The sequence below is a fragment of the Dasypus novemcinctus genome, chromosome 12, assembly GCF_030445035.2.
Source record: "Dasypus novemcinctus isolate mDasNov1 chromosome 12, mDasNov1.1.hap2, whole genome shotgun sequence".
In the NCBI taxonomy this organism is placed as follows: Eukaryota; Metazoa; Chordata; class Mammalia; order Cingulata; family Dasypodidae; genus Dasypus; species Dasypus novemcinctus.
In genome coordinates this window covers 104,454,752-104,479,635 of record NC_080684.1, presented here as the reverse complement: position 1 = coordinate 104,479,635, position 24,884 = coordinate 104,454,752, and the positions used below count along the sequence as shown (strand labels likewise).

Below are 24,884 nucleotides of genomic sequence, written 5' to 3'. Positions count from 1 at the left end.
ATTGAATTAAAATTTATTCAATTCAAGAAGGATGTATATAGGACCCTGCTGAGGCTTTAAGCTTTCTATGGCATAAGACCTGTGTGGTCCCGATCCACCAGGACCTGCCAACGGACTGCAGCACATGACACAGGTCTCCAGACAGCTACAATGTAAGGCAGAGTCAGTGACTACTAAAACAGTAAAGCAAAGTGCTAGCCAATGTGAATTTCTAATACATTAAAAAATCTTATTCATTTCTTCAATCCTGTAAATTTGAGATTCTTCAAATTAAGGACATTAGAAATATCATCTATTATGGTTCTATATACTCTTATAGTACCACGCACATCTATCCATTACCTTTTTTTAAAGGGCAATTTTATTGAAACAGTCACAAAATATATAGTCCATGTAAAGTGTACATTCAGGGAAGTGGATTTGGCTCAACTGTTAGAAAACCCTGGGAGGTCCAGGGTTCAAATCCTAGGGCCTCCTGACCTATATGGTGAGCTGGCCCACCTGCAGTGCTGATGTGCGCAAGGAATGCCATGCCATACAGGGGTGTCCCCCCTGTAGGGGAGCCCCACATGCAAGGAGTGTGCCCCGTAAGGAGAGCCGCCCCGCTCAAAAAAAGTACAGCCTGCCCAGGAGTGGCTTTGCACACACGGAGAACTGATGGAGCAAGATGACGCAGCAAAAAAGAGAGGCAGTTTCCCAGTGCCGCTGACAAGAATCCAAGCAGACACAGAAGAACACACAGTGAATGGACACAGAGAGCAGACAACAGGGTGGGGGAACGGGAGAGAAATAAATAAGAAAATAAAAATCTTTAAAAAAAAGTGTACATTCAGCATCCATTAACTTTTTTTTTAAACTTTATCAAGGGAACATTTATAAAACAAAATTAATCATTTTAAAGTGAAGTATTTGGTGGCATTTAGTACATTCACAATATTGCACAACCTCTACCTCTATCTAGTTCCAAAACATTCTCATCACCCCAAAAGGAATTCTATACCCCATTTCCTCCCAGCTTCTTGTAAGCACCTATATATGTTCTTTCTCTATGGATCTACCTATTCTGGGCATTTCACGTAAATGGAACCATATAATATGTGGCCTTTCTTTCTGGCATCTTTCACTTGGCATAATGACATCAAGATTCATCCAAGTTGTAGCATGGATCAGTAGTTAGTGATGGATCAGCCATTATATATGGCCCAATAATATTACATTGTATGTATGTATCATAGTTTGTTTATCCATTCATCTGTTGGTGAACCTTTGGGTTGTTTCCACTTTTGGGCTATTGTGAATAATGCTGCTATGAATACCATACAAGTTTTTGTGTGAACATATGTTTTCAGTTCTCTTTGGAATATACCTAGGAATGGAATTGCTGAATCATATAATAAGTCTATGTTTAACGTTTTGTGAAACTGCCAAATTGTTTTCCAAAGAGGCTGCACTATTTTACATTCCCACCAGCAATATGGGAAGGTTCTTATTTCTCCACATCCTTGTCAACAGTTGTTATTATCTGTTTCTTTGAGTATAGCCATCCTAGTTGACGTAAAGTGGTATCTCCTCATAGTTTGGTTTGTGTTTCCCTAACACTAAAGACATTGAACATCGTTACTTGTTTTTACTGGCCTTTTGTGTATCTTATTTGGAGAAATGTCTGTTAAAGTCCTTTGCCCATTTTTAAATTAGGTTGTCTTAATTAATTAATTAATTTGTTTATTTCTCCGCCCCCTTACGGCTTGCTTGCTCTCTGCTCTCTGTGTCCATTTGCTGTGTGTTCTTCTGTGTCTGCCAGTCTCCCTTTGTTGCATCATCTTGCTGTGCCAGCTTTCTGCAGGTGCGGGCCATCAACTCTCCGTGGGCATGGGCCAGCTTGCCTTCACAAGGAGGCCTGGAATGCGAACCCAGGGCCTCCCATATGGTAGACGGGAGCCCAATCGACTGAGTCACAGCTGCTTCCCTAGATTGTCTTTTTATTATTGAATTGTAAGAGTTCTTGATATATTCTGGGTATTAGACTTTTATCAATTAAATGATTAGATTTTTTTTTTCTATTCTGTGAGTTGTGTTTGCTTTCTTGATAGTTCCTTTGAAGCACTAAAGTTTTAAATTTTGATGAAGTCCAATTTATCTGTTTTTTTTTCCTTTAGTTACTTGTGCTTTTGCTAGCATACCTAAGAATCCATTGCAAAATACAAAGTCATGTGTCATACGTAAGAATCCATTGCAAAATACAAAGTCATGAAGATTTACCCCTGTGTTTATTTCTAAGAGTTTTATGAATTTAGCTTACATTTAGGGTAGCTGATCCATTTTTGAGTTAATTTTTGAATATGGTGAAAGGTAAAGGTACAATTTCATTCTTTCCCAGTTGTGGATGTCCAGTTGTAGCCACACTCTTTGTTGAAAAGACTCTTATTTCCCTATTATAGTCTTGGCACCCTTGTCAAAAATCAATTAACAGTAAATGTAAGGATTTATTTCTGGACTCTCAATTCTAGAATTTGTGAAGAGTTTATTGGCTTTGGTGTCAGAGTAATACTGGCCTTACAGAATGAGTTGGGAAGTATTCCCTCACCTTCTGTTTTTTGGAAGATTCCATTCTCTACATGTCTCTCCTTATGCCATTGCCACACTGTCTTTATTAATATTGTTTTGTGGTAAGTTTAGAAATTGGGAAGTTTAGGTCCTCCATTCTTTCTCAAGATTGTTTTGAATATTCTGGATCCTTATATGAATTTGAGGGTCAACCTGTCAATTTCTGAAAAAATGGCCTCTGGATTTTGATAGGGATTGGGCTGAATCTGTAGGTCAGTTTGGAGAGTATTACCATTTTAACAATATTAAGTCTTCTAATCCATGAACATGGGATGTCATCATTTATTTAATTTCTCTCAAGGATGTTTTGTACTTTTCAATGTACAAGTTTTGTGCTTCTTTTGCTAAATTTACTCCTAAATATTTTATTATTTTTGATTCCATTGTAAGTAGAATTGTTTTCTTAATTTTATTTTAATATTATTCATTGATGGTATATATAAAAACAATAGATTGTGTGTGTGTGATCCCTAGAATTTTCTATATAAAGATCATGTAATCTGATAATAGAGTTTGCTTCTTTCTTTCCAATCTTGATGCTTTTAATTTCTTTTCCTTGCCTAATTGTCTTGGCTAGACCCTTCTGTACCATGTTAATAGAAGTGGTAAGAGTGGCCATCCTTGTGTTGTTAGTGGCCTTAGGGAAATGCTTTTGGTTTTTCACCATTATGTACATTGTCAGATGTGGGTTTTTTATTGGTGCCCTTTATTAGGTCATGGAAGTTTCTTTTCCTTTCTATTCTTTGTCTTATGAATGTTTTTGTCATGAAAGGGTGTTGAATTTTGTCAAATGCTTTTTCTGCATATGTTGAGATGATCATGTGTTTTTTTTCTCCTTGATTCTTCTAATGTGGTACATTACATTGATTGATTTTCATATATCAAGACAATCTTGCATTCCTGGAATAAATCCTACTTGGTTATCATGAATAATTATTTTTGTATGTTGCTGGATTCAGTTTGTTAGATTTTGTTGAGGATTTTTATGTGTATATTTATAAGGAATATTGGTCTGTGGTTTTCTTGTGAAAGGTTTGTTGGTTTTGGTATCAGAGTAATAATGGTCTTACAGAATAAGTTGGGAAGTATTCCCTCATCTGTTTTTTGGGGGGAGATTTTGTGAAGAATTGGTTTTGGTCATTCTTCTTTAAATGCTTGGTAGAATTCACTAGTGAACCTATCTTGTCCTGGGATTTTCTTGGAGGGAGTTTTCTTGATTACTAATTCAATCCCTTACTTGTTACAGATCTATTCAGAATTTCAATTTCTTCTCGAGTCAGTTTTGGTAGATTGTGTCTTTCTAATAATCTGTCCATTTCACTTAGGTTTCCTAATTTATTGTCAAACAATTGTTCACAGAATTCCCTTATAATTTTTTAACTTTGTGAGTAAGTAGTAATGTCCCCTTTTTCATTCCTGATTTTAATTATTGAGTGTTCTCTCTGTTTCCTTGGTCATTCCAGCTAAAGATATGTCCATTTTGTCAATCTTTTCAAAGAACCATTTTGTCACATTTCTCTATTGTTTTCTATTCTCTATTTCACTGATTCTGCTCTAGTTTTTCGTATTTCCTTCCTTCTGCTTGCTTTGGATTTAGTTTGCTCCTATTTTTCTATTTTTTAAGTAGGAGCTTTAGGTATAAATTTGAGGTCCTCTTTTTTAATAGGCCTTAGTCTTCTCTTTTTGCCTGTGCAGAGGCCCATTTTCAGCTAAGTGAGAGTTTAGGTCTTCTCTGGTCTTTCCTGAGCTTGCATGTAGCCCTGGGCCTGCCACAACCCCATGTATTTGAGTGGCCTTTTAGATTCCCAGGAATATGTGGAGCTTTTAAAGCCCCTATGGAATCTCATTCCCCAACTTTTTCTTTTAAGCTTATTGCTAGCCTATTTTTTCTCTCAACTGCTGTTTTCCACAGATTAGCACTTTCCATAGATTAGGGGTTATGAATAGCAGTGGATAGATGGAGAGACTGAGAAGTGACTACTAAGGGGTAGGGTGGTTTTTTTGTTTGTTTTTTTTTTCTTGCTTGCTTGCTTTTGGTTTTTGTTATTTTGTTTTTCTTTTTTTGTGTGGAGTAGCAATAATGCTCTAAAATTGACTGAAGTGATGAATATAGAACTCTGTGATTATACCAGATGCCATTGATTGTGCAATTTAGATGCAGTGTGTGTTCATGAATACCTTTCAATAAAATTGACAATTAAAAAAGTCACTGGAACTTGTAAATAAAATAATAAAATGTGTAAATAAAAAAGGAGTCCAAAGTCACGATTTGTTGTTCACCTTAAAAATAGTCTTTGAACTCTGGCAAGCAGGTCATGATTAGCAGCATTTTTACAATTTCCAGCTGTCCCTTCAGAAAAGGAATACATAGAAAGCCAGATTTGTAAGGTGTGCTTTAAGATAATGCTATTGTTTTCTTTTATATCTCAGGGATTTAATGTGCAAAATGGCGATTACACCAGATTTGCATACTTTGCATCCCCATGCAAGAAAATTCAACTATTTAAGACCCCACTCTTCACCATGCAGAGTGTATTCAAGGAATGGTTTCCAAAATATTTTCAGACCTTCTTCTTCAAGTGAGTATACATAAATAAATAACACTTATGCATATTTATTATGTGCCAGGCTATGTCCAGAGGCATTATCACATGCCATTTAGTCCTCACAATAGCTCCTTGAAGTTGGTTCTATTAGTATCCTTATTTTCTATATGGGGAAAGTGTGGCACAGGTTGTTTAAGCAACCTTCCCAAAGGTTACTTAATTTTTAAGTGGCAGGGCTAGAATTTGAACCCAGTCAGTCTGATTTCAGAATCCATGGGTTTAACTTTTATGTCATATACTATACTGTTTTACTCAGATTTTTTAAAAAATTCATTGTAGTAACATATATATAGCACAGAATTTCCCATTTTAACCATTTTTAAGTATATAGCAGTGTATATATTGCATTCACAATGTTGGGCTATATATGCACGTATCTACATATATGTGCTTATATAGCCAGGAATTGAACCTGGGACCTCGTGTGTTGGAAGCTGTCACTCAACCACTGAGCCATGTCAGCTCCCCTGAGTTGGTTTTTTGTTTGTTTGCTTGTTGTTCTTGTTTGTTTGTTTTTAGAAGGAACTGGGAACCGAACCCAGAACCCTCCCATATGAGAAGCAGGCGCTCAAGTGCTCAAGCTATATCTGCTCCCCTAACTCATGTATTAAATAAGTACAATTCACAGGGCCTAACTTTCCATTCTGTAATAATTGAAACTCAGAGCTTCATTCAAAGTTATGCTTCTTCTTGTCATCAGTCTTGGCCTGCCTTGGTCTAAAATTCTGCCACAAGACAAGGAGGGTAGTTGTTGACTTTTGATGTCCCTACTTTGTGATTTTCCTCCTCTTTCCTCTCCCTCCCCAACCTCATCAGGTTGTCCCTGTCTCCTCCAGCATTGGTAAAGGATGGGAGTGAGAGGAGGGAAGAGAAGAAGGTCTGCCAAGGTCTCACTTGACGTCTTTGTGGCCTGGCACTGGCACCCTCTGGGCTTGTTACACATTCAAATGTGGCTCTTTCTCTAGCTGGGTACTTGTGAAGTTTTGGGGGATGCTGGCACTAGGCATCTCCAATTGTAGCTGCCCTGGTAGTTCATGGCTGAAGCCCTTAGCTCATGGGCACTTGGCTATCCCTGTCCCATGGATCTTCTCTGTTGGGGTCCAAGCCTGGACTTTCTATCTATGGTCTACTCCTGGCACCTTGCAACTTCTTATCCATCCTCCCCATCTCTACTTCCCACTGTCAGTGGAGGTGCAGTTCCAGTCTACCTCCATTCTCTCTGCTCTGCCATTTCTAGCTGTGAACCAGAGCTTCATCCCTTTGAACTTCTCAGGGGTAGTTCAGACACCAGTCCATTGGATTTTCCAGACTCCAGGATATATAAGTCAAGTCCTCTTGGAAGTTTTTTTGCAGTACTACTCACTAGACAGGAAGTGAGAAGAACTACTTTTTCCCTGTAATGGCAGGTGAAGGTAAATGCCACTTATTTCCTTATCACTCCAAAGAAATGTTCTCCAGGGACCATCCTCACTCTCTTTTGACTTTGGCAACCTCTTAAGTATCTTCAAGGATGCTGCTGCACTAAAGGTTAGAAAACTAGTTTTTGGTCATCACCTTTGCAAGTCATGGTGATTTAACACCTTATTTTAAAATATAGGAGTACTTGGCAATTGTAGTTTTTCTTTCAGCCTAAATACCTCAGCTAAAACTCACCAAGAAGTCTCATTTTAATATTTTGTTATGTACAAGTGCATAGACACACATTTTTTACACACAAATAGGATTATACCATAGCCAAAGAGGTGCTGATGCAAAACAACCAGAAATTGGTTGGTTTTTATAAAGGGTATTTATTTGGGCTAGGAGCTTACAGATACCAGGCCATAACGCATAAGTTACTTCCCTCACCAAAGTCTATGTGGAGCAAGATGGCTGACGATGTCTGCGAGGGTTCAGGCTTCCTGGGTTCTTACGTTCCTGGGTCTTGCTTTTCTCTGGGTTCAAGGTTCCTTCCTTCCTGGTGCTGGCTTCTCTTTCCTCTGGGTGCTGACTTCCCGGGTCTTCCGCATCAAACTCTAACATCAGAAATCCCAAATCTGTTGTTTGCCATGCCTTTTATCTGTGAGTCCCCACCCACCAAGGAGTGGGGATGCAACGCCCTAATCAAAACTCAATCATGCCCAGGTACAGATCAGATTACAAGCATAATCTAATATTTCTTTTTGGAGTCCCTCAATTTTATCAAACTGCTACATATATGTAGATATACTGCATTCTTTTTAATGACTTCTTTGTATTCTGCAGGATTGAAGTACAATAATTTTTCAACTATTTCTCCATTTATAGACATATAAATTATCTCTCGATTTTTTAGTATTATTAGTTCCTGCAGTGAACATACTTTGTTCAGAATTTCTAAATTTTCCTTTAGGCAAATGCATCAGTATTTTCCTTTGTGTTTTCTGACTTTGTGTTCTCTCTCTGTCTTTGAAGTTTTTTTCCACTGTCACTATTTCAATTTTGCATTTAAATATTTGGCCAATTCATTTAACTAGTATGTACAGAGACCTGCTATGTGCCAGGCCTTGTTCTAGGTGCTGGAGATAATGCATTGATCAGAACAATTAAAATGGAGGAGAGGGAGGAGGAAAGAAGGCGGAGGATGGAAAAGAGGGAAAATAAATATTGCTCTAAAAACCAAATAGGATTACTAGACAGTTATGGAAAAATTAGTAATTGTTAACTATTCTATCTCCTTGTTCCTCATGCTATATTCTAAGTCCCATTCCGTAATCTTACATTCTCTAAATTCCAGAACTTAAACTCAATTTTCTTTCTTCTGAAACACTACTTCACCAAAAAGAGATTTAGAAACACAAGGAAAAGAGAAGTACCATCAGAAAAATTGTACTGCAATTTCACTTTCACTTGGTTCTTAATTCTGTCTTGGGATGATATTTTTGGAACACTTAGCAGTGGTTAGCTACTGTATTCCTTGTGCGTCTTTTCTCCATTCTGCTCCTATGTTTAGCTTTCTTTCCACCTATGGTCTAAATCAGATTTTCTCACTTTTAAATGTTGAATTTGTTACAGAGGCTTGGGAACATGGAGAGGAGATCAAATCCGAGGGAAATTTATAGAGATTTCACTTCAAGCTGAGTGTTTGTTTTAGGGTTTCTGTGAGATAAAAATGATTGTCTTGAAATCTTTCCCTTGAATTTCATCCCCTAGTTACCTTTTCTAGATACTTGAAGAGATACTTGACATAATAATCCTTGACATTAAGAAAATTCTTGCCCTCTGCCTCTGAAATCCTCACCTCTAACAACTGATGGTGCCACCAACCTGTTTTCTAAACTTGCCTCACCACTCTCTCTTCTTCCAGAGTGATCCTCCTAAATCATAAATCTGCCTGTGTCTCTCCTTCTCAGAACACTTCAAGGGCTCCCATCCCTTGTATACCAAAATTACAGACCGCCCAGGGGGCCCACAGTCATCCAGAGTCTCAAGCTGAGCCCTCTGCAGGGTTCGCTGGAGCTCTCACTCTCCTTGGAGCTCTCTGTTTTTCTGCCTTGTGAATTCTGGCTGCCTTGGCCTCCATGAATTTCAAACTCTGTCACCTCCACTCAAGGAAATTCCTGGACTGTGCTTCTCTTGGGAAACTGTCTCCAGGCCATATGCGGAGACAATTGTAGGGCTCGCCTTGTTTCTTTTTTCTTGGAAATTACCCTCCCATGCTGCCTGTCCAATGTTTGAAAACCACTTTTTCCCCCAGATATTTTGTCTGATGTTTTTAGTTCTTTCAGGCAGAAAGGCAAATCCCATCTCTGTTATTCCACACTGGTTCAATGTGGAAGTCTTATAGACTTTTAAATAAATTTAAAAATGTGTAGGCATAAAAATAAAGATCATGGAAAAAGCTCTTTCTGATTTATCCACATATTTTCCATGTTAATATTCTGTCTAGCTCCCATTTGGTATAATTTATCCTTCAGCATTTCTTTAGCATTTGTTGTAGTATTTCTGCTGGCAACAGTTTCTCTCAAAAACAAAAAAATTTTTTTTAAAACCAGGAGCCCCAGGAAAAGGGCATATCTTTTTTTTTTTAGATTTATTTATGTACCGACCCCCCCACCATTGTCTGCTCTCTGTCTCTGTGTCCATTCGCTGTGTGTTCTTCCGTGTCCATTCACTGTGTGTTCTTCTGTGTCCACTTGTATTCTTATCAGGCAGCACTGGGGATCTGTGTCTCTTTTTGTTGCATCGTTTTGCTGCATCAGCTCTGTGTGTGTGTGACACCACTCCTGGGTGGGCTGTGGTTTCACAGGGGGTGGCTCTCCTTGCGTAGGGGGCACCCTTACACAGGGGCATCCCTGTGTGGGCCAGCACTCTTTGCATGCAGCAGCAGTGTGCGTGGGCCAGCTCACCACACAAGCCAGGAGGCCCTGGGTATTAAACCCTTGGACCTCCTATATGGTAGGTGGTCTACCATACGCTATCTGTTGAGCCACATTTGCTTCCCATCTCTCAAATTTTGATAGTCTAAAAATATCTTTTTAAAAAGCTTCATTCTTCATTCCTGAAGGGTCATTTTTTTGGGTATAGAATTCTAGGTTGATAGTTTTCCCCCAGGCATTTATGGATGTTTAAAAAGTTCTTTTGTTTAATCTTTGTTTTCAGAAGCTTGACAATATTATTCCTACTTGTGGTTTTCTTTGTATGTATCCTGCTTAATTTTTCTGAGCTTCTTGGATCTTTGCTTGATGTCTTTCCATAACGTTGTCAAATTCCATGTCATTATAATTTTATCTGTTTTTTTTATTCTGCTTCATTCTCTCTCTCCTCTTTTCCGGGCCTCTAGTTAGAAATGATCCAGTGAGACCATTTGATTTTGTGCCACAGGTAGAGACACTCTGTTTCATTTTTAAATGTTTTCTCTTTGTGTTTCAGTTTGAATAATTTGTGTTGATCCATCTTCATTTTTTTTTAGTCCTTCTGCCATGGACACACTGCTATTAAGCAAATGAAATGATTACTTGACTTCTGATACTGTATTTTTATCATCTAGCTTTTTATGTGGTTTTAGAAAGCTTCCATTTCTCTGCTGAAATCCCCCATATGTTCAGCATGTTGTACATTTTCACTTTAATCTCTTTAAGATATTTATCATTCTTAGTTTAAATACCTGATAATTTCTACATCTTTTCCCTGTTGGTCTTCTTTGGATGACTACTTTTGCTCTTGATTACAGGTCACTTTTCTTCTTCACATTTCTAGCAATTTAAAAATCTTTGATGCCAGACAGAGGATATAGTATTTACCATGAGAAGAGGGACTACCCCTTTTTCACGCTGGTAGTGAGGTAGATTGTCCTAATTTAGTCTGTAAGTTGAGTTCTGTCTGGCCTTTGTTGCTTTGAGTTACCACTGGTTTCAGATGTTTTCCTTTAACAGGTCTTGATATCTGAACATTGTTGAGATTCCAGAGATCTCTTTATGTTTTATAGCTTAGCTGCCAGCTTGGCATACTCTTGGAAATTTTCTTTGCTGTTGAGCCCACGTGCCATTTGGGGTGTGGTTTCTGGGGCATTCTCTTTGTTTTCCAGCTGTGCCTCTAGCTTTCTGCACCTCAGGGGAGACCTCTCTCCACCCTGCTGCCCTGCCTCCAATCTGCAGTAGGCAGCTGCATTTACTTAGTGAAGACCCCCTATGCTTCAGAGGGCTCTCTCAACTCTTCTGCCTGTACTCAGCCTTTGGTGAGCAGCTCACTTGCATGTGTGTAAGATACTGTGTGCTTTGGGGCATACCAGGCATCAATCCTGCCATGTTCCCAGCCTTCGGTGTACTACGTGTGTGCACTTAGTGGAGGCACAGACTTGCTCTGTGACTGGGCTCCTGAGGATTCTAACCCATCACACCAGTTCACAAGTGGCTACTAGAATTTTGGCTTTCTCCTTAACCCTGTCTATAATGAATTTATTCTCCTTCCCCCATTCTAACGGGAATGGAAAGAGCCACACGTCTTTTCTGTCTGAGGAGGGGCTTGTCCTTTTCTAGAATTTAGCTTCTTTGTGTCCTCAGTTCTCTGATGGGTTTCAAAAAATGACTGTTTTTTAAAAATTTTATCTGACTTGCTCTCAATATTAGAGTGAGAGTGACAGTCTATTGTGACTCTATATCCTAAACGGATGTAGGAAATTTTTGTCAAATTGCCCTACAGAAAAATTATGTCAATTTTTACTCCCACCAGCACATTATGCAAGTCTAGTTACTGCTTTTATTTTAAATTTCAGAAGTTGTATTAGACCTGTGAAATAAAAAGTTTTCCTTCAAGAAATTTCAAACAGTTTCACATCATTATTTTCTGATACTTTTAAATTATCATTATTGATTGCAAAGTTGAGGTTCCTGGAAAACAGCTAAAAATATACAGGAAGTGTCTGAAAAAATCTTTCAAGATGGAGGCATAAATTTACAAGAGGGATCTCTCTATGATATTCTGAGCAGGAGGATGATTTGGGCAGAGGGACAGATAGCCTTCACCAGGTGATGCTGAATCATGCAGCTCCTCTGATTATATCAGCTGCTTCTGTGAATCTAAGTGACACCTGGGGTGGAGAGGGAGGCATGGAGTGAATCCCGCAGTTCTAAGCATCCTCTTGTAGGAGATTTAAACCTCTTTCCTCCCTCAAGGATCTCTGCTCAATCTGCCTCTTCATCTCTGGCCCATGTCTCTTAATATCATCTGTATATCAAGATTGAAGATCTATTCTGACTTCTCTGCTAAGCTCCAGATCATATATACAGTTGCCTCCTTCATTTTGTGCATTGATATTGTCTAATAGGCATCCCTAATATAAACTGGCCAAACAAATCTCTTGACTCTTCAGTGTTCTCCATCTCAGTGAATGAACCATTGTTTATCTAGTTCCTCAAGCCCAACACCTAGGTATTATCTTTGGTTTCTTCTTTTCTTCATCCCACCCACCCACCCAATCCATCAATAGGAAATTGTTGGCTCTGTTTCCAAATTATGTATCTAATTAATTTACATCTTTTCCATATCCAGGGCTTGTCACAATTCAAGTTCACAGTTGACTTTTCTTCTCAGACTCTTGGAATAGCCTGGACATATCAAGGTCAATCTAGTGATTAGGGACATTCTAACTGTTGCTGTTTTCCCTTTGTAGGACATTCTTACTTCAGCTTCTTGGCTGACTAACTTATCTTTATCATTTAGGTTTCAGCTCATATAACTGCTCGGAGAGGAATTCCTTTACCACTCCATCTAAAATGGTACCCTAGCCACTCTCTTATCACATTTTTCTGTCTTGTCTTCACTGCACTGACCACTATCTATCATTAATTTATTAATTAACTTATTTATGTTTCCTCTCTATCTTCTCACCTCCAAATAATAAGCTTTCTGAGAGCAGGGACCTTAGCTGCCTTATTCATTGCTGTACCCTAGTGCCTTGAACAGTGGCTGAAATATCTTACATGCTCAAAATATTTTTTTGAATGAATGAATGAATGAATTCCACTTCCTTAAAAGTCAGTGTTGTGCACAGATCTCTTCTTCCCCTCCCACTTGCTTCATTCCCCAAGGCTTCCACACTGTTGGTTCCCATATGTGCATCTCCAATCCCATCCCTCTTCTCATCTCCAGATTTATGTATTCAACTTTCCAATGGATATCCCCACTTAGGAATTCCCAATTTGGCTTTCCCACAAACTTTTTCTCTTCTGTTTTTGGCATTTATTTCTGTGTTCAAGCTATCCCCAAACACAGTTGAAATAGCAACAACCATATATTTTGCTTCTGTAGATCTCAGGGACAGCCTTGTCTCTGCTTCATGCAATTTAGCTAGAGAGGTACAAAGACTGGGGGTGTCTTGACATCTGAAGGCAGGGATCAACTGAAGGCTCGCTGACTCAAATGGCCCATTCAAATGGCCAGCAGTTGATACTGGCTGTTGGTTGGAACCTCTGATGGGGTTGTTGACTGAAACATCCGCATGTGACTTCTCAATGGGGCTTCTTGGCTTCCTCACAACCGGTGTCTAGGTTCCAAGAGTGAGCATCACCAGAGGAACAGGCCAAAACTGTAGTGCCTTTTGTGATCTAGATTTGGAAATCACATGCCAACCATTCTGCCATAGTCAAGGCCTACTCAGATTCAAGGGAAGGAACATAGACCCCATTTTTTGATAGGAGGGTTGTTAACAGGACATTGTAAGAAAAACACGTGGGATGGGAGATCTTGCTGCAGCCATCTTGGAAAATATGTCTATCACATTTTTCTATATTTCTCTTCTCACTGAATGATGTTACCATCTCCCAAACAAAAGCTTTATCCTCTTCCTTCTACCTCACCCCACACATCAAATCATAAAATTCTTTAGCTTCTACCTTCTTAAAATCTCTTTTATTCACCCCAGATTTTCACTCCATGTCCATCTCATGAGCACAGACCTCCACTAATACTTGCTGTAATTACCCAACATGTCTCCATACCATCAATCTCTTCCCCTTTCTGTTCATCCTCCACATAATACCAGAGTGAAGGTTATGCCATTCTCTGGATCAAAATCCCACTGTGAAATTGCAAAACTGTGGCACAAAGCCCAACGACAAGACTGCCCCTGATTTGGCCCCTGCTGACCTTTCCAGTTTCCTCTCCTGGATGATACCTCCTCTGCTTGTCCCCTCCTGCCTCCCTTTGCCCAGGTTGAATGTTCTCCACAAGATGGCCAACTTCCAGCCTTTTTCCTCACTCTCAGGAATACCACGTAGCAGTTGTAGTGTTACCTGTTTCTTCTAAGAAGCCTTTCCTGAAATCTTATCACCCCAAACCAGCCACCCTCTTTCCTGGGTCTTCGGTGTTCTCTGTAGAGACTCCGTGCCAGTACCCATCACTGTATCCCAGTGATGAAATCACCTCCCAGGGAGGCCGTGTGCATCACGAGCAAGAGGCATCCCAGCACCCAGCCTAGGCCTCATATGTGCTCAGCACTCAGCAAGTCTTGGGAGGCAAGAATCAGTGATTGCAGGGTAGCCACTTGAAGGGATTGAAGGGTCCCCAGGGCCTGCCATACTGCTTGTCTTGAGGACAGGGCATGGGGCAGAGTCCCCAGCAGTGTGATCGTGGGGCTCCTCACGTTCTGTTTTCTAACCTCCAAGAGACAGCTCACAGCATCCTACAGCTGGGAGGAAATCCTGATGGCCCTCTGGTTGGGTTCAAGTTGGCACAGTGAGAATCTGTCCTTTGGATCTATCATCTGGCCCAGGTCACCCCAAGATAAAAGCCATCACTGTCCTCATGCCAGAAGAGTTCAATAGCTTGATGAGAAATTCTCACTTGAAGGGAAATAGAGTCATCTTTCCCTCTACTGCTTGTGAATAATATTATAAAAGATGAGATAATGTTACAGACATTTTATATACATCTAGAATTTACTATGTAATATAGAGCCACTAAGTAAGTTATGGTTACCAAACCTCCATAATCTCATAAATGAGTATAAGAGATTTACCAAACTAGCATTTCCTTACTCTTTTCCTAGTAGGTTGCAAAATATCAAATTGAATCATGCCTTCAGGATTATGCCACTGATTTGTACCAGAAATTGCTTTGTAGTTTCCGTATCTACTTAAGTAAGTTCCTACCTTATTTATCAAGGACAGTGACTTGAATTTTAGATAGAGGGGAGGGAATATAGTGGCATCACCTCTCTTGGTGGGACTGGGAGCCCTAAAACATTACAGCCAGGAAGTTCTTCTAAGGCAGGGGTTCTTTTTTTTTTTTTCCTTGCAAACCAGTATTTTTATTTTTATTTTTATTTTTAAAGTACAATTATAAAAATGCTTTTTTATGTTTTTTTAATTTTTTTTATTTTTTATTTTTTATTTTTTATTTTTTTTATTTTTTAATTGATTTTGTAAAAATATTACATTAAAAAAACAATATGAGGTCCCATTCAACCCTACCACCCCCAGTAACACTCACTCCCATCATCATGATACATCCATTGCATTTGGTAAGTACATCTCTGGGCATCTCTGCACCTCATGGTCAATGGTCCACATCATGGCCCATAGTCTCCCACATTCCATCCAGTGGGCCCTGGGAGGATTTACAATGTCCGGTGATTGCCCCTGCAGCAGTATCCAGGGCAACTCTAAGTCCCAAAGGCGCCTCCACATCTCATCTCTTCCTGCCATTCCCCATACCCATATCAGCCACCATGTCCACTTTTCCCACTCCACTCCAATAGCCACCTTTTCTCTGTGGACCTTGGATTGGTTATGTCCGTGGCATCTCTATGTCAAGAGGAGGCTCAGATTCCACATGGATACTGGATGCAATCCTCCTGCTTTCAGTTGTAGGCACTCTAGGCTGCATGGCATGGTGGTTGTCCTTCTTCAACTCCATCTTAGCTGAGTGAGGTGAGTCCAATAAATCAGATTGTAGGAGCTGAAGTCTGTTGAGGCTCAGGGCCTGGCTATCATATTGTCAGTCCAGAGATTCAAATCCCCTAAATAATTCTTAAACCCCAACACCAACTACAATTCCAGTAAAGTAGCATGAAAGTCTAATGAAAGAGATTCCATCTGAATCCAGTTTCATCACGCAGAAACATCAGCTCCAAAGAAGGGCCATCTGACATGGCAGTGAACCCCATCTTAAGGCAGGGGTTCTTAACCTTTTTTGTTCCATGGACCCCTTTGCCAGTCAAGTGAAAACCACAGACTCCTTACTAAGTCCACACTACACTGTGTATTATTTAGTAAATATATCACACCTGCACTGTGTCCCCACAAGAAAATATATATTTTTAATTTAAATTCAAGCTCATTGACCCCTCTTAAGAACCCCTGTTCTAAGGGAGTCTTGAAAGCATTCTAAGCATTTTTTTTTATTACCTTTTGGTGTCTACGTTATTCACATTCTTCCTTGTCTTTGGAAGGAAAGTAATATGGATTTAAGAATTACATGATTGGGAAACGGACTTTGGCCCAGTGGTTAGGGCATCCGTCTACCATATGGGAGGTCCGCGGTTCAAACCCCGGGCCTCCTTGACCCGTGTGGAGCTGGCCCATGCGCAGTGCTGATGCGCCCAAGGAGTGCCGTGCCACGCAAGGGTGTCCCCTGCGTGGGGGAGCCCCACGCGCAAGGAGTGCGCCCGTGAGGAAAAGCCGCCCAGCGTGAAAAGAAAGAGCAGCCTGCCCAGGAATGGCGCCGCCCACACTTCCCATGCCGCTGACGACAACAGAAGCGGACAAAGAAACAAGACGCAGCGAATAGACACAGAGAACAGACAACCAGGGGAGGGGGGGAAATTAAATAAATAAATAAATCTTTAAAAAAAAAAAAAAAGAATTACATGATTTATCCCTCAAAGATTTGTTTAAAATGATATTAATTCTTAAGAAAAATTGTCTTCCAGTATCCATATCTTTCACTTTTGGTGATGTCATATGTATACCCTGCCTTTTTCCAACTAATGTTATTAATGTTATTCGATATTGACTAAGATCCAGAAGGTGAAAAATAACTAGATTTTTCACTGCAAGTCAGCTAAAGCTTAGCCATGGACACCTCAATATAGTAGAAGAAATAATTGTTTTGGAAGTTTGATTCTATTAAACAGTGGAATAGTTTTTAGTATCTCAGCTTTAAAGGCATTTAATAAATAGCTATATCTCTTTTATAGCCACAGCTGTTGCAAATCCAGTACTGTCCTTCTTAGATGTTAAACGGATTTTATTTCAAAAAATTACTGATAAAGGGGATGAGTTGAAAAAAGCCTTTCAGCTGCTCGATACTGGTCAGAACCAGACGGTGTCAAAAGCTGAACTGAGAAGAGCTATCACCACCTTCCTTCTGCCTCTGACAAGAGAACAATTTCAAGATCTATTGGCTCAGGTACAGTATCTTATAACCGCTTAGAATAAGTCACTTAGGGAAAAGACAGAGTTAATTATAAAAGACTGTAATCTATTTTGACTTTTTCCCTTCTATCACAAATTAGCAACCAAAGTTTGGTTTATGTTTCACAATTCACTAAATTAAATTTGGCAGATTTGGGGTGATCATGATCATCACTTTCTTGGGTCATGTTTTTCATGTAGCGCTGTTCTGGACATTTTCTTTTAGGTTTTTTAGAAAGTTATTTTATATTTTTAAGGCTACTGTATAGAAATAATGTGGACAACTTGTATTTTGGTACTTCACATTTTGTTCCAGCATCCAGTGGTTCTTGAATACTGTCAGTGCTGCACACTGAGGATGCAGGCAGATCCCACGTGGGCCCTGCCCTCAGGTGCTATGTCCAGTGAGAGATTCATGAAATGCTGATCTGTGCTGGGTTAGAGGAGGGCCTGGAAATGAGCAGCTGCCGTCGGGAGGCCTTTCTGGAGGAGGGATAGTGAAGCCTACTTTCAGCTGAGGAACGGGTGTTCTAGACGCACGAAGAAGGGAAGGGCACTCTGGGCAGAAGAACCAGCCTATGTGAAGGCTGGGAGGCTTGAGGTGGTGGGACCTGTTTATCCAGGAAACAGCAGGGTCATTTATGTCTGAAGTGAAGGGCTGTGTGTCAGAGGAGGAGTTAGGGGCCAGCCCCAATGGCACCTCGTCAAAGGGTTTGACCTTACTCCTGGAAGCAGCTGGGAGCCAGCGAAGTGTTCGCAGCTGGGGACAGTGCAGTCAGCTGGGGACAGGTGTAAGGATGAGGGCCTCTGGGTCTCTGGGTGGTGTGCCACACCAGGGATGTAAAAGGGTAAAAATGTGTGTGAGAGGGAGGGCTGTGCCCTCAGGGCCCTTAGGAAAGGATGGACCATACGGTAGGAATTAAACACTCAGTCTGAATCGATGGGGATCAGTATGGTAATTACAAGAGTGGACAAGCTGGGCGGGAGTGTTCCTTCCAAACCACTAACCCAGTAACTGAGGTTGTACACACATATAGACAGTATCTATATTTCTTTAAAAAATTCATAGACTTTTTTAGAGCAGCTTTAGGTTTACCTTCCCCTGGCCCCTACACCCACCCCCACCCTAATTTCCTCTCTTATTAACAGTTTGTATTAGTGTGGAACATTTGTGACAACTGATGAACCAGTATTGATCCATTATTAACTAAAGCCCTGTGGTCCGTTAAGATTCACTCTCTGTGTTGTAGAGTTCTGTGGGTTTTGACAGCTGCGTAGTGACATGTGTCCACCATTACAGTGACGTAGAGGAGAGTGCCCTGCCGTAAGAACGCCCCATGCCCCACCGGCTCATTCCTCCTGCCCTTGCCCCCAGTCCCTGGCAAGCACTGATGTTTTTACAGTTTCTATAGTTTTGCCTTTTCCAGAATGTCATATAGTTGGAATGCTATAGTATGTAGCCTTTTCAGACTGGCTTTTTTTACTTAATAATATGCATTTAAGGCTCCTTCGTGTCTTTTCATGGCTTGATAATTCATTTCTTTTTATCGCTGAAAAATATTCCATTGTATGGATGGACCACAGTTTGCTTTTCTGTTTACCTTCACCTCATCTAGCGAAGGACATCTTGGCCCCTTCCAGTTTGTGGCAATTATGAATAAAGCTGCTGTAAACATGTGCAGGCTTTAGATGGACATAGTTTTCAACTCATTTGGGTAAATACCTGGGAGTGTGATTGCCGGATTGTATGGTAGGTAAGTCTGTGTTCAGCTTTCTGAGAAACTGCCAACTGTCTTCCAAGGTGATGGTACCATTTTGCATTCCCGCCAGCGATGAATGAGTTACTGTCGCTCCATATCCAACTTTGCTGTTGTCAGTGTTTTGACTTTTAGCCATTCTAATAGGAGTGTGGTAGTATCTCACTGTTACTTTAATTTGCAATTTCCCAATGACACATGATGCTGAGCTTCTTTTTTTCATATGCTTATTTGCCATCTGTGTGTCTTCTTTGGTGAGGTATCTATTCAGATCTTTGGCCCATTTTTAATAGGGATTGTTAGTTTACTTATTGTTGAGTTTTCAGAGTTCTTTGTACATTTTAGATACAAGTCCTCTATGAGATATATGTTTTGCAAATACTGTCTCTCAGTCAGTGGCTTGTCTTTTCATTCTGTCTTTCACAGAGAAAATGTTTAAAATATTAATCAAGTCTAACTTGTCAATTTTTAATGTCATGGATCATTTCTGTGGCTTTTTTCTTGGAGAGTAGACCCCTTTATCACTATGTAATGCCTCTCTTTATCCCTGATAATTTTACTTGTTCTGAATTCTGCTTTGTCTGAAATTAATATAGATTCTCCAGTTTTATTTGATTTGTATTAGCATGGTATATCTTTTTCCATCCCTTTACCTATTTCCCCCACTCCCTTTTTTTAATTAGATAAGTTGTGGTTTATATAAAAATCATGCATAAAATACAGAGTTCCCATATACCACCCTATTATTAACATCTTGCATTGGTGTGGTACATTTGTGAAAATTGATGGAAGCACATTCATTACAATGGTATTATTAATTATAGTCCATAGTTTAACTTAGGGTTCACTGTTTGTGTTGTGTAGTTCCATGAATATTTTAAGAATTGTTTTATTCTACTAACCTAATTTCTCCCTTTAACCACATTCGAATATAATTCAGTGCTGTTAATGTGATCACATTGTTGTGTTACTATCACCACCTCCATTACCATACCTTTTCCATCATCCCGAATAGAAACCATACATTTTAAGTATTAACTCCCTATTCCATACCCCACTCTATCCCCTGATACCCTATATTCTAGATTCTGACTTTATGAGTTTTCTTATTCTAATTATGTTGTATCAGTGAGATCATGCAATATTTGTCCTTTTGTGCCTGGCTTGTTTCATTTAACATGATGTCTTCAAGTTTCATCCATTGTTGCCACAGGTATCAGAGGTTAATTCCTATAAATGGCTGAATAATATTCCATTGTATATATATACCATATTTTTTTATCATTTCGTCAGTTGATGGACTCTTGGGTTGCTTCTGTCTTTTGGCAACTGTGAGTAATGCCACTATTTACATTGGTGTGTAAATATTTGTTTGAGTTCCTGTTTTCAGTCTTTTGAATGCGTATCTAGGAGTGGAGTTTGTGGAGTCATAAGGTAATTCTATATTTAACTTTCTGAGGCATAACCAAACTTTTCCACAGTAGCTGCACCATTTTACATTCCCACTATTGAACAAATGTTCCTATTTCTCCACATCTGCTCTAACACTTGTTATTTTTTGTTTTGTAATAGTAGCCATTCTAGTAGGTGTGAAATAGTATCTTATTGTGATTTTTATTTGCATTCCCCTAATGGCTAATGATGTTGAACATCTCTTCATATGCTTATTGTCCACTTGTATATCTTCTCTGGAGAAATATTTATTCAAGTCTTTTGACCATGTTTTAATTGGGTTGTTTGTATTTTTGTTTTTGAGTTGGAGGATTTCTTTACATATTCTGGATACAAAATCCTTATTAGATATGTGGCTTCCCAATATTTTCTCCCATTCTGTACATTGTCTTTTTACTTTCATGATGAAATCCTATGATGCACAGAAGTTTTAAATTTTGGTAAAGTGCCATTTATCTTTTTTTTTTCTTTTGGTGCTTGAGTGTAAAGTCTAAAAAACAATGCCTAACACAAGGTCTTCAAAGTGCTTCCTTATGCTTTCTTCTAGTTTTATAGTTTTGGTTCTTATATTTAGGCCTTTTATCCATTTTGGATTAATTTTTATGTATGGTATGAGGTAAGCGTCCACCTTCATTTTTACAAATATATATCCAGTTTTCCCAGCACCATTTGTTGAAGAGACTTTTCTTTCCCCATTGTGTGGATTTAGCACCCTTTAAAAATCCATTGGTCTTGGATATAAGGGTTTATTTCTGAACTTTTGATATGATTTCATTGGTTTATACATCTCTCCTTATTCCAGTACCAAGCTTTTTTTTTTTTTAAATTACTGTAACTTTGTAATATTAAAATTGTGAAGTGTGAGTCCTTCAACTTCATTTTTCTTTTTCAAGATGGTTGTGGATATTCAGAGCCCTTTATCATTCCACACGAACTTGATTGGCTTTTCTATTTCTGCAAAGGAGGCTTTTGGAATTTTGATTGGGATTGCATTGACTCTGAGTAGAATTGACATCTTGACAATATTTAGTCTTCTAATTCATGAATAGAGGAGTGTCCTTCCATTTATTTAGTTCTTTAATTTCTTTCAGAAACGTTTTGTAGTTTTCTGAATATAAGTTGTTTGCATACTTGGTTAAATTTATTCCTAGATATTTGATTTTTTTTTAGTTCCTATAATAAATGGAACTTTTTTCTTAATTCCCTCTTCAGGTTGCTCATTTCTAGTGTATAGAAATACAACTGATTTTTGTATGTAGATCTTGTACCTTGCCTCTTTGCTGAATTCATTTATTAGCTTTAGTGGCTTTGCTGTGGATTTTTCAGGATTTTTTTTTTTATATATATATAGGATTATATCATCTGCAAATTGGGAAAGTTTTCCTTCTTCCTTTCCAATTTGGATGTCGTTATTTCTTTTTCTAGCCTAATTGCTCTAGCTAGAACTTCCAGAACAATTTTGAATAACAGTGGTGTCAGTGGCATTCTTGTTGTGTTCCTGATCTTACAGAGAAAGCTTTCAGTCTTTCACCATTAGGTATGATGTTAACTGAGTTTTTTATGTATGCCCTTAATCATATTGAGGAAGTTTCCTTCTATTTTTAGTTTTCTATTTTTTTTTTTAAATCAAGAAGGGGTGCTAGACTTTGTCAAATGTCTTTCCTACATCGAGATGGTTATATATTTTCTTCCTTTGTTCCATTAATTTGGTGTATTATGTTAATTGATTTTCTTGGGTTAAACCCCCCTTCCATAGCTATGATAAATCCCTCTTGATCATGGTGTATAATTCTTTTAATATGCTATAGGATTTGGTTTGTTAGAATTTTCTTGAGGGTTTTTACATCTCTATTCATAAGAGGTATTGGTCTATAATTTTATTTTACTGTGGTATCTTTATCTGGCTTTTGTATTAGGGTGATGTTAAATTCATGAATTGAGGAATTTTCTTCTTCTTTTCAATTTTTTGGAAGAGTTTGAGAAGGATTGGTGTTAATTCTTGGGATGTTTGGTAAAATTCACCATGAAATCATAGTGTCCTGGGCTTTTCTTTGTTGGGAAGTTTTTGATTACTGATTCAATCTCTTTACAAGTTATTGGTCTGTTGAGATCTTTCATTTCTTCTTAGTCAGTGTAGGTGGTTTCAGTACTCTTTCTATTTCATTTACATTATATAATTTGCTGGTGTACATTTGGCCATATTATCCACTTATAATCCTTTGTAGTTCTGTGGGATCTGTAGAAATGTCACCCATTTTATTTCTTAATTTAATATTTGCATTCTCTGTCTCTTTTTCTTTGTCAGTTTTGCTAAAGGTTTCTTGATTTTATTGATCTTTTCAACAAAATAAGTTTTGGTTTCATTGAATCTATTGATTTTTAAAAATTCTCTATTTTTGTCATCTCTCTAATCTTTATTATTTTCTTTCTTAGGCTCACTTTGGGTTTAGTTTGGTCTTCTTTTTCTAGATCTTCCAGTTGTGAGTTTAGGTCTCTGATTTGAGATCTTCTTTTTTAATGTAAGCATTTAGAGCTATACATTTCCCTCTTAGCAGTGACTTTGATGTACCCCGTAAGTTTTAGTATGTTCTGTTTTTGTTCTCATTTACCTCAATATAGTCCTTCTCTGGTTTTAATTGAGTATTTTATATGATTTCACTTTCTCTCCTCTCAGCATATCAATTATACTTCTTTTCAAAATTCTTTAATGGCTGTCTGGGAATTTGCAAAATACATTTATAAATAATGGCTAAACTGTTTTCAAATAACATTCTTCTTTACAGGAGTATAAGTGCCTTATAGCAGAATATTCCCAATTCCTCTCTCTTGTCCCTTATAACACTGTTGTCATTCATTTTCATAAGCTATAATCTCCCAATACTTCAATGATATTACTATGTTGAGCAAACTGCTATCTGTTAGATCAATTAAGAGTAAGAAAAAGGAAAGTTTATTTTACCTTCATTTATTCATTGTGGCATTCTTTCTTTATGGAGATCTGAGTTTCTGACATGTAGTATGCCTTTTCTTTTCTCTGAAGAACTTTTTTTTTTTTTTAACATTTTTTCTAAGGCAGGTCTTAGAACTAATACCCTCCATGTTTGTTTGCCTGAGGAAGTCTTTGTTTCTCCTTCACGCTTGAAGGATAATTTTACTGGATACAGAATTCTAGTTTTTTTTCCCTTTCTTTCATCACTTAAAATATTTCACTCCTAGTATGGTTTGGAATAGACTTGCTGATGCTCTATTCTGGAATTGTCGTGATTAGTGATGGAAGTAAATGTGGTGTTGAAGTGGGGAAAGTGCCATGATGGCCGCTGGGGGTGGGAAGTGGGAAGAAGAGATGTGGGGGCATTTTCAGGACTTGGAGTTGTCCTGGGTGGTGCTGCGGGGACAATTACTGGACATTGTGTGTCCTTCCATGGCCCACTGGGTGGACTGTGGGAGAGTGTTATCTTCAATGTGGACCATTCACCATGTGGTGCAGCAGTGCTCAGAGATGTGTTCACCGAGAGCAGTGAGTGTCCCATGATGGAGGAGGAGGTTGTTGTTATGGGAAGAATGGGGTGAGGGGGGTGGGGGAATATATGGGGACCTCACATTTTTTTAATGTAACATTAAAAAATAAAGACAAAAAAAAAAGAAAAAAAGAAAAGAAAATATTTTACTCCTATTCTCTATTCTCTTCTCGTTTGCATGGTTTGCTGTGAGAAGTCTGATGTAATTCTTATCTTGTTACACTGCAGCACTATGGATAAGGTTGTTCCCCCAACCCAACTCCCACTGGTTTCTTTCAAGATTGTCTTTGTTTTTCTGCAGTTTAAATTTGATATGCATAGGTATTTATCCTGCTTGGTGTTTTCTGAGCTTCCTGCATCTGTGGTTTTGTGTTTGTCATTAATTTTGGAAAAATATCAGTCATTATTACTTCAAATAATCTGCTCCCTTATTTCTTTCTTCTCCATCTTATTTTCCCAGTATACCCCTGTTGTGCATTTTGTAATTGTCCTGCAGTTCTTGGATATTCTGTTCCACTTTTTTTCATTCTTTTTGCTCTTTAGTTTGGGAAGTTTCTAGTGCTATATTTTCAAGCTCAGTAATTCTGTCCTTGGCTGTGTCCAGTCTACTGATGAGGCCCTCAAAGACATGCTTCATTTCTATTATACTGTTTTTTATTTCTGGTATTTCCTTTTGATTCTTCCTTGGAGTTCCCATCTCTCTTTTTACATTACCCACCTGTTATTGCATTTTGTTAACTTTTAGCCCTAGAGTCCTTAGCATATAAATCATAGCTATTCTAAATTCCTAGCCTGATAGTTCCCAAATCTCTGCTATATTTGTGTCTGGCTCTAAGGCTTACTTTATCCCTTTAGAGAGTATATTTTTCCTTTTGAAGCAGGCTAGTAAGATAGGGAATTAATAGACGGATCTGGAACCTGGCAGAAAGTCCATGTAGACATCAGTAATCCCCAAGATGGCTGCTGGAAGACCCCCACCCCCAAGGTTGTGTCATTCAGAACAAAGATGACTTCTGGGAGCAAGGAAAAGCCCCAGATATTCCCCGAGGACTTTATCATTGGGTCCTCACTGGG

At 38.7% G+C, this 24,884-nt stretch overlaps 1 protein-coding gene across 2 annotated transcripts in view; it reads left to right on the top strand.

The window, feature by feature from the left end:
* EFCAB6 (EF-hand calcium binding domain 6) overlaps positions 1-24,884 on the top strand; it is a 294,900-nt gene that overhangs the window by 13,524 nt on the left and 256,492 nt on the right. The window contains exons 4-5 of one of the 2 annotated variants that reach the window (XM_023588220.2): positions 5,035-5,183; positions 16,867-17,078. In XM_023588220.2, coding sequence (XP_023443988.1) covers positions 5,035-5,183; positions 16,867-17,078 — 361 coding nt within the window. The remainder of the gene's footprint in view (positions 1-5,034; positions 5,184-16,866; positions 17,079-24,884) is intronic. The other variant, XM_071219103.1, reaches the window with a different exon arrangement.